Below are 10,953 nucleotides of genomic sequence, written 5' to 3' on the forward strand. Positions count from 1 at the left end.
CTTATACAAGTTACAGTAAAAATAAAATGCTGAAAAAATTGATTTGAATTTTTTTTATATATAGTGGAAAAAACTATAATAATAAAAGATAATAAATAAAAAATAGTAAAATAATTATGTAATGTTAAAATATGTGTGAAAAAAAATGGAATGAGAAAAGAATAAGTACAAAAAATGAAGAAAAAAGAAGGAAATAAAACTAAAAAAATATGAAGAAAAAAAACAAAACAAAAGAAATGATGAATAAACAGATGAATGAAAAAAAAAATGAAAATAAGAAGAAGAAAAATAATGGAAAGAAAAAAAATATGAAAGAAAAAATTGGTATAAAAAAATGAAAAAAAAAATGGAAGAAGAAAAATAGAAAGAAAAAAAGCTTATATGTGTGAAAAAAGAAAAAAAAATGGAATGAGAAAATAATAAATACAAAAATGAAGAAAAAAATAGAAGGTAAAAAATGAATAAAAAAAAAAGAAAACTGAAAAAATATAAACAAAAAAAACAAAACAATACAAATGAAAGAAAAAAATAGATAAATGAATAAAAATGAGAAGAATAATAAAAAAATGGAAAGAAAAAAAAATGAAAAAAAATAGGTAGAAAAAAAAGAAAAGGGAAAGATGGAAGAAAAAATAACGGAAAAAATAATTAAAAAATGAAAGAAAAAATATAAAACTGAAAAATAAAATAAAATTTCCTTCAAAATCAAATAAAACATAATTATGATAAAAAATGTGGTATTTTCATATTTTAGTTAGCTACTATGTTTCTCATACTTTAATTGGGTTTATACATTTTTAGACCATGTGTTTTGCCTCATTACCTGTTTGGATTCTGTGTTTTAATAAATTATTTTTTGAACCCTGTATTTTGTAAAATTGTTTAAATAAGTCCCTAAACCTGATTTTGATGAACAAAAAATTGAATATAGCAACACAGTTCTTAGGCAGAATGACTATATTTTTGTTCTGAGTTGTTAGTTTGATGAATTATTTGTGATTTTAGTTAAAAAAACTTTGATCAAAATAGGGTTTAGTAGTCTATTTGAACTATTTTAGAAAATACAGGGTCCAAAAAGTAATTTATCAAAACACAAAGTCCAAACAGGTAATGAGCCAAAACACAGGGTCTAAAAGTGCATAAACCCTTGTTCAATAAATTTTCCTATACAAATTAAGAAAAGTATAATTCTCATATTTTTGCACATTAATAGTATAAAAGTCATATTTTTTAAAAATTCCTAAAATACTAAATTAAAATCACTTGAAATTTTTTTAGAAGACTCATTCCCAAGGAAAGCGTCTTGGATTTGCTTCTTATGAAGCAAACTAGGCTGGTGAATTCATAGTGGACAAAATAAAACTTTGGTTGGCTTAGCTTAAATAAACACTTTTGAGCCTAAAAATATTTAAAAGCTACTTTTAATGCTTGATTGGATTTCTTATCCACTTTAGCTTTTTAGTGGAGAAAGCTCTTCCCAGTGAAGTTATTCTTTGGAGCATCTAAAAAAAAAAGCTTTTTGAGAAGCCCAAAGTTAAAAGCATAAGTAATGACAACCAAAGTCTAAAAGTATAGATGGAATAATAAATTAGCGGAAAATGTTCTTTCGGTCTCATTTATTATTTTAATCCTTGTTCTCACTTCCATTCTTATATACTTTTGTTGGAGTTGGGGCAAAAAATCCCCACAAAGATCTAATTATTTAACAAATTAATTTTAAATATAAAATAGGTGAATTATATAAAAATTAAAATATTAGATAATGTTTATAATTCAAAATATTGAGTATTATTCTAAATAAAATTAAAAATCTTTAAAAATTAATAATATACTACAAAAACACATAAATAAAGATATTTGATAATAAAAAATATATAGACAAATTAAATGGTCTTGTATTCCATGCTTCTGTCCCTATTTAGATGAAGAATGTCTGTTCCTCTTAGGGGCGGTTCCTCATGTGGCATCTCTAAATAAAAGATTGGATGAATAACCAAGATTTCAAGCAAATCCTTAAGACGAAACTAGTTGCTTCACTAAATCAGTTGTCTCATTTTAAAGCTGATTAATGTGATTCAAAAAGTGATTCAACTAGAGCAAAACTAAACCAAATTATCCATGTTGGATAATCAAAATATCTATCTTAAGTTATAATAAAGAGTCATTTGAACAATAAACATTATTAAGATTTGACTGTCTAATTTTTATTATGTCATTTTGTTATAGTATTTAATAAAAAAATGAATACTACATTTTATTCAATTTTCCAAACATGCCATAATTAATCCTACAAAAAAACTTTAAAATAGTTGTATAAAATTATATCATTTATCTTAGATCCTGTTTGGCATTTCATATCCTTTATTTGGTTGAAGCTAAAGTACTAAAATGGTTATTTCATCCAAAATTGAAAGGTCATTTCAATAGATGACCCAAAAAAAATTAATAAATAATTTTTTTATTAATTTTAAATCTTATTCCATTCCAATTCTAATATCATTCTTATTCACTTGTTTTCATTACTTCATGTATACCAATCATAAGAAAAAGATAATTACAACATTGTATTCAATTTATTTTCTCAGTCTGTTAATAACAAATCAACTCATTCATTTTATAGTTTATCTAAACTATTTTGTTGGTTTGATTGAGTTAGGTACTTAAGTCCATGCCCTATCCTCTTTTCGTCGTCGTTTTTTGTAGGGCATTGTTCCTTAATTTCTTCTTTAATATAAATTTTCCTAATCTTTTGTGATTACAGTTTGTTATGACGTGATTGCCTAATCAGTAACCACCACATTTTATGCTTATAATTACTATATGTTTCACAATTGGTTGTCCCACAAGTTTTCTAATCACTGAACTCAACCTAACAACATTATCATCTAATTAATAATAATTAAAAAAAAACATGTTCATTGACCTGTGACAATAAATTAAGAAAACCAATCAAAAGCGCAAGAGAAACACAAGGCTCAAAAAGTTACTCTGGGCAGAACCAAACAAACAAACAAAAATTATGCATCTCTCTCTAAAGACACCAAACTTGCCCACATAAAATGATAATATTCACTCAGGTATACATATATATATATACACAAGAATTCATGAAATAAAAAGAACAAAAGCAAAATACATGAACATGAACATGGTCAGTACTACTTACTATAAAACATGTTCCAAAATGTAAATCTACTACCAAAGGCACCATCTTTTTCCAGAGTAAACTTCTTCCAACCAGCCAAGATCGAAATTTTTATGTGCTCGAATTGTTAGCTACCACACTCATCTCCCCCATGTAATCCTAACAAATTACAATCTTAGTGTACAGTTCCTTCCATATTCACAAGGCTTTAATTGCGTGTACTATCCTCTAGCATGTTCCTGCACAATAGTATCATCATTTTTCCATTTCCCAACATAACACACTCGAAAGAAGGCGTCTGCAAGCACAGAAATGATGCATGCAAGTGTGAGTTTCTATGTTTGTTCTTTTGGCGATTACACACTGAACGAGATGAGATCTTAAAGTCAGAGAGACGAACCGTTTTTAAAATTTTGAAGTTCAACCATGCGGAGGAGATCCTAGCTCAGACCCGCATACAGATGCATATGACATTGTATCCTCTTTAGATATGGCCACATAGTTCAATGGTGCCGTAGACAATCTTCTCATTTCCTTGAAGTAACCATTTTGGCGACCAGAATATGACCGGGGTGTCATGAGTTCAGGAGTTGCACTGCCAACTGAGCTTCGACGAGGGGTGGGAGTCATTGAGCCATTACCATTTGCACGGTATCCGTTTGGCTTTCTAAAGCTGTTACTTTTCCTAGGACTTGGTTTAGATCCATATATTGATTCCTTCTCTGTGAGGAGGAGATCTTGGAGCTTCTTTTGGTCCTATAAAATGAGATAAAAAGTAAACACAAAGAAAAAACAAATCATTGAGAAGATTCTACTTAAGTTTCATAACTCAAAATCTTATGCCCACTAAACTCTGAGACATAAGATAAGATAAATTACCCTGTATCTCCTCTTCTCTTCTTCTTTCTGTTGTCTACTGAGCTTGTAATCCTCCAGTATTGATACCAACCTTGCCTAGAAAAGTTGTTTATGTAAGACTTAATGTTAGCATAAATCACAAATATAACATGACATATCCACATGTTAGCAAAAAAAAAAAAAAAATTGAGAAAAAACAAATACTCACCCCATCATAAAGATATAACTTCTTCCTTTCATCTTCCCATGTCAAAGTTCTGTTTATCAAGTTGTCCACCATTGCTGCAAAAAGACCTGGTTAGCTAGCTCCATGCACAAAGTCCTCAGAAAATGATAGATTACCAAAAAAGACAATACCTGGAATTTTGGTTACAGTCACTCGAGCTCGTTCTGCACGTTTAAGGTTTATGTGAACACCTCTTCCAGCACTGTACCGGTTGTGATCCTGGAATTTAATTATAAACCTTTAGAGCAAGGACAAACAAGATACTCAAAACAGTAATCAGAGCCTCAACTAAATTTCAGTGTTACACAAATTAAATATAACTTGTGACCTATGTGGATGTGGAATATGAAAATCTAGCATTGTGTTTGTGTGTGAAAGAGAGATAGAAAGAGAAATAACCCATGTGCAGTTATGATCCTGGAATTTAATTATAAACCTTTAGAGCAAGGACAAACAAGATACTCAAAACAGTAATCAGAGCCTCAACTAAATTTCAGTGTTACACAAATTAAATATAACTTGTGACCTATGTGGATGTGGAATATGAAAATCTAGCATTGTGTTTGTGTGTGAAAGAGAGATAGAAAGAGAAATAACCCATGTGCAGTTATGGGGTATAGCCCTATCATTGTATGTTGAAAGATTATGTGCAACAAATTCTGGCTTACTAGGCTATATTCTTCAAGCCAATTTTCTTCTTCGCAAGCAGCCAGCCACCGGTCAATCCTATCCATTATTTCCTTTCGGCTTATAGCCTCTTCTTTAGCTTTTACTATCTGTGCTTCAATGTTTGCGAGGAGTTCTGATGGATCTACCAGACCTGAACAGAAACATCATATTCATATTCCCAAATATCTCTTGCCAAACAAATACTAGCTTTTATGAGAAATAATCCAAGTGTATACCTGAATCTATCATCGCAGTTGATTTCTCAATAGCCGTGCTAGGATCAGGCTCAATATGAGTAACTCGGCATATTTCTTCCAATTCTGATCTCTTCTTAATCACAAGTTCTTTCATTCTGCTTGCTTTTAATTTAGTGAGCCTCTCAACTTCTTGGGACGCCTGTCAAAGAGAATATGAAACTTGAGGATCTAACCTGTAAGAATTAAAATTAAACATATTGAAACCACTTTCACACCTGCTCAATGATCTCCATTGAAAGAAAACCTTGTTCTGTAATTTCTGATTCTGATTTTCCAAGGATAAAAGCAATCCTTGAAAAGTTATTCTTTTCTTCTCTTGATGAATCCATCAAGTTCCAAAGTTCAGACAATGATGCCACAATATCTTTCAGCTGAAATTGAAAAAAGGTTTTACTATAGATGTAGAAGAGAAAGTAAATAAGCATTTACCAAGACAACAAGACACGAGCAATACCTTCTGAATTCTCGCTTTTCTTTCTGTTTTCAATTTGAGAATTGTCAGTTCCAGCCCTTCCAATGTGCTATTGCTGATGTTTGTGGATAGTTCTATGCTCGTCCCCTGCAAGCTTGGATGCACGTCACTTACAGTTTGGCCAAAATCCAAACAAAGCACAGCACAGAGAGAGTGGACCTCATTGACATGCTCCAAAACCTTGTGAAGGCGATCAGACTGTCCAAATAACAGTACATGAAGATGATCAGAATATATAGGCGAAAATCAGAAATAAATCGACAATTAAAAGCATCTATAACAAAATATACCTTCTCAGAATATACTAAATTTTATCTCTTCATCCTTTCAGTTAATTATATTGACTATACAGTAACTTCAGCAAAATATTAAAAACACCACACTTTTAGCTAAATTGTGTTTAATCAAATGCTGCAATGAACTTTTGAAGAATAGTGTGAGAATATACAGAAGAATTGAGAAGTAAAAACTTTTTGCCCAAATTTTCACATGAGACCTATCAAAAATTAGTTTCAGATTTTGGAATATGTAAATTTTAGATCGAATTGGAATATTGAGATGACAAACTAACCTCTAAAGCAAAAAGGGGAGAAGTACATGTCAGGGTAACTATGAATTACCTTTTCCTTTTGAAGAGTGCGAAGATGAGTTTGAAATTCAGTTAGCTTTCTTAGAGATAAATCTTGTTCATCCAGGGATAATGAACCAATTGTTGAATTGTCGATATGACTGTATCCAGAAATCTCTCCACTGATCTTCTCAATCTGTGTCTTTATATCTGAAAATTGCTTCATCCTTTCCTCCTTTTTCATTTTTAGATCTTCCACCAGTGGCGCCACAGACGAAAGTTTTTCTTTTAATGATTTTGACCTCTTCTCTGTCTGAATCTGTATAGATTATACGAGGTTAACATTAGCAACAGAGATTGCAATAAATAATACTGACTTAAGACTAAGATTCTCAGGCTCACCAAGAATATATATAAAAATATAAAGCTTATGAGATTACAACTTAAATATAAACTTCAAGTGGACAGATTACACAGCCTTGTGGGTTAAATTCAGTGCTCTTGAACATATATATCATATAACCAATTATGATAACCAACAAAATACTATCTTTCCAACCAAGGTAAGAGTATAATGACCCCTATGGACCTTGAGCACCAGTTGCAGCAAATAGGTTTACAAATAAAAAAACAAGAGAAATGGATTGCAACAGTAGAGCTAGCAAATCAGGGACAAATGGTGAACTATATAATAAGGAAGACGAGGGTCTAAGAAAACCGAAATTATACTAGGTAGAAGTGAGAAGTCAAATGTCAGCAAGACAACTCAACAATTAGGTAGTGGTTTTAATTTTCCCAGTAGATAAATAATTTCAATAGGAAGCTTACTATACTGCATTATTGACATTATTACAGTTGGGCATTATATTGTTATATCCTTACTCTGACTGCAATAAGCATGTTTTGTCGGCATGTCAACTTAAGGCCTACTTAAATCTTGAGAAAAACTAGTGAAACTGATCTATAAGCATGCAGAGAAGTTGTAGGAAGTGAGGCTAAACTAGATACTCCACATTTATTAACATATAATCAAAGGAAATAGAAAGAGTAAGCTACAAATGGAGGCAAAACAAACAATGGTGAAAAAGGTGCGGCCATTACCGGGGAATGAATATTGAGTTCTCCAAGAGAAGCCACGAGAGTTGCAAGCTCAGCTTCCTTGGCAGCAACTGATTGATGAAGGCGTGCCTTGCAATTGGCAGCTTCATCAACCTTCCGCCGGTAAACATCTAAGCATTCTCTCTCTAACTCAAGTAGCATGCGGTCTTGGTCTGCTTCAGTCTCGCCAATGTCATTCCATATTTGCTGTTTTCCAAACAAATCATTAAGGAAAACAGTTAAAAGAATATGGAAATTTAGCTAACTGCCATTGTATCTTTTGTTTTCCCTACAGAAAAGAGATTAAGAATTTATCTTCTTGTTTGGTCTTTTTTATCTTTTGGAAAACTATGTGCCAACTGAATATCTAAATAAATATTCTAAGAATCTAGAAAATTATACTCTTTTCTTCCAGCCCATCAAATTTGGTATGTGCAGAAACATCAAAGTCTTCAAATTTATAAAGAATATATCTCTCAACAACCTCGTTTCACCAATTATCATCCCTCAATAAGAAGACATAAATTATAATGAAATATAACATTTAAAAAACAATGTGTAAGAAAAACATTTAAATCAAAAATAAAAAAATAAAACAATAAATTCTAAGAGAATATAAAATGGAGGAAGAGAAATTAATATATCTCCACAGACCTAATATTGGAAAAATAAAATATGAAGTCAACTCAGAGCCTTAGACTGCTTACTGTCCTTGAAAACCAACAATAGTATTATCTTAATAATTCAACAAATTTATGAAAACCCCTCTTCAACAACAATAATTATTTCCCTTTAAACGGAGAACAAGTTTTAATTTATTTATATGTATTCTCACAGAGGTATGGAAGAAAAAAACAATTAAAATGATGAGAAATTGGCAAAACCCAAGTAGGAAAAAAAATCATTACAAGGAACCCTTCAATATGCTTTACTGTAATATTTCGAAAGCACATTAAAAGTACTCTAAACTATAGCTTCACGAGACTCTATTTTGAATAATAATCAAAACTCAACTTTTCCACAGAGCAGTAACAATAAAGTTTTGCATAAAAACCTCATCATTGAAAAGCAAATTTCAACCAGAATACAAAGTAAAAGCTAAGAAAGAGAACCCAAATTGTAAAGAAACAGAAGAAAAATAAAAATAAACAGAGAAACACCATACCTGAAGCTCTCTGAGTAAAACATTGCAAGTAGTACTTGTACGGACACCGATGGTAGGACTCCCTAAAGCCAACATTTTTTTGTTGTTTTTCTTTCGCAGATCTCTCTTTCTCTCTCTAAACTGAAAGGAACCCGAGTTCTATGGTGGGCTCTTCTTTTTGACAAAACCCAAGAAAACTGGTTCTCAGAAACAGAGGTCAAAATGGAAGAAGAAGAAGAAGAAGAAGAAAAGGAGGCTTGACAAAAAAGCTCAAAAGAAGAGAAAGAAGGAGAAAAGAAGAAAAACAAGAAATGGGTTTTTTTTTCTACTTCTTCTTCTTAACTCAAGTCAATGAGAGAGAGACCAAGAAACCAAAAGAGACCTCTTTTCGGTAAGTGTCCATTACCTGAAACAAACTCAGCTCAGCTAGATCTGAACCTCAAATGATTCTTCCTTCACTCAAGCAACAAACCCAGTTCCACTTTTATTTTATTTTTTTTCTTTTCTTTAGGAAAGAATACAAAAATGGAACTTAAATACTGAGAGAGAATAAAGCAGATGGGGTTGGAAGAAGGGAATGAGAAGGACAGAGAAGAAACAGAGGAATTGGGTGTAAAGAAAGGCTAAAGCTTCAAGTGAAACAAAATCAATGGACAAGTCCAACTATACTAATTTTATTTAAAATTAAAAAAAAAAAGTAATACAAATGAAAATGAAGCTCTTTTCTTTTTTAGCTAAAAGGCAATAATAATAATGTAACCGATGGAATGGAAGAGAGAGAAAGAGAGAGTAGATAAAAAAAATATTATCTCTAATGGGGTTTGGAGTTGGAGGTTAGGCTAAAATGCGCCTACAATAGAAGATGGGTGGGTGCTGTGTACAAAAATGTAAGCTAATTCTGGTTTGTTATGTAAAATTACTTGAGAGCACAGAAAAACACCATGCACTCATAAGAATTATATTAGTATTTTTATGAGTATATTTGTTTTTTTTTTTTTTTTTTGAATTTCATCTCTTCTACTTATCAAAAGAAAGAATTCTCTTTACTCCTCCTCATTCTTTCTCTCTCTCCAAATTTATGATGTCAATTTTGATCCTTCACTTTAAGCCCCTTTTTTTCTCTTAGAGGTCAATGTATTTGCGAATAATGTTGAAGGAATGAATTTAAGATAAAAGATAGTTGTATACATCTATCAATTAACAATTTAACACATCTCACATGTATTGAATTTTTTTTAATATCATTACATGTTTCAAGTGATGTATAAATTTTAGTATAAAACATGATAATGATTTTTAATTTTATTTACAATTAACGCACTATGAACAACTATGGGAGCAATGACGAAGCCAGAGAGCAAAATGACTTGGGAGGCCATTTCAAAGGCCATATATGAGCAATAATTTTTTAATTATTTTTTTACATGTAATTTCTTAAAATGGTACTACCACCTTCTGTCCCGGTCTCCGTCAATGTATGGGAGAAGGAGTGACGGACATTCTCATGAAAGGAAACCGAAACCACAGCAGCACCACCATTTTAGAGGACCAATACTACCGTCAACAATGACAAATATATGTATATATACATAGTTGAGCAGAGTGTTTGAACCCCATTGGCTTTACCCCACCAAGGGTGATGGGCAAAGTATTGAACCTTTTTTACTTGCTAAAAATAACTATAAAAGGAGCAATAGTATGAATTGTACAATATTAAGAAAAAAACAAAAACAAAAAAAGATCTATATGTATAATGGATAAACTATAGGACAAAGAAAATTGCCAACGATGATTTTGTAAATTTTTCAAGAATTGATAAAATGATATTTGAATTATTTTTTTCCTCTTGATTATATTATTTAATTTAATGAGTATTTAGTTTTAAATTTTGTAAAATTAGCCAATTATATATCCTTTTAATTATGTGTGTTTGGTAGATAATGAATGATAAATTTAAAGACTATATTGAAAATTTGAGATAAACTAGCAATGCTATCAAAAGTTTCCTACAATTTTAAAAATACAGATTTAATTATTATTTTTAAATTTAGGACTTAATTACCAAAAGTAACAATAATTTTGCCAATCATGATAAATTCAACTAACAATCATGTTATAAATACAAAAGGAAATTATAATTAATTTATTAAACAATCATTTGATAAAATTACATACAAAAACTAATAATATTGAATTTGCTAGGAAATTTTATAAATAAGATGAGAAGTGTGTGTCATATTTAGGGATGCAAATTGGAAGATCACCTCATCTGTCCAATTTCAAAATTTTGATCTCAATATCAATAAATGTATGACACATCATTTAAAATATTTAAATAAAGATAATAAAATTAGACAAATAATTTAATTAATTATAAAGCATTTATCATGTACTCATTAGTTGGACATTAATTGAAAATCAAAATTACACAATAAAAATTATTGTCCATGATGGATGACAAAACATAAAAAATTTATTGAATTTGAGATCTAAATAAATATTTACATAATTAAAAT

General features: G+C 30.5%; 1 protein-coding gene across 2 annotated transcripts; it reads right to left on the reverse strand.

Moving 5' to 3' along the window:
• Nucleotides 1-3,046: 3,046 nt before the first annotated feature.
• Nucleotides 3,047-9,126, reverse strand: LOC133824359 (65-kDa microtubule-associated protein 6). Of its 2 annotated transcripts, none has more exons than XM_062257243.1 (12): nucleotides 8,459-9,126; nucleotides 7,297-7,500; nucleotides 6,248-6,514; nucleotides 5,610-5,825; nucleotides 5,371-5,526; nucleotides 5,135-5,294; nucleotides 4,898-5,049; nucleotides 4,361-4,448; nucleotides 4,212-4,285; nucleotides 4,025-4,099; nucleotides 3,546-3,901; nucleotides 3,047-3,384 (listed from the first exon to the last, which is right to left on the reverse strand). In XM_062257243.1, exons 1-11 carry the CDS (start codon nucleotides 8,531-8,533, stop codon nucleotides 3,566-3,568), a joined length of 1,803 nt encoding a protein of 600 aa, XP_062113227.1. In that variant the 5' UTR covers nucleotides 8,534-9,126; the 3' UTR covers nucleotides 3,047-3,384; nucleotides 3,546-3,565. The 2 variants fall into 2 exon arrangements, with proteins under 2 accessions (XP_062113227.1, XP_062113226.1); XM_062257242.1 differs by having other exon boundaries at nucleotides 3,047-3,443; nucleotides 8,459-9,125.
• Between the last annotated feature and the right edge of the window lie 1,827 nt (nucleotides 9,127-10,953).

The sequence above is a fragment of the Humulus lupulus genome, chromosome 3 (assembly GCF_963169125.1).
Source record: "Humulus lupulus chromosome 3, drHumLupu1.1, whole genome shotgun sequence".
Lineage (NCBI taxonomy): Eukaryota > Viridiplantae > Streptophyta > Magnoliopsida > Rosales > Cannabaceae > Humulus > Humulus lupulus.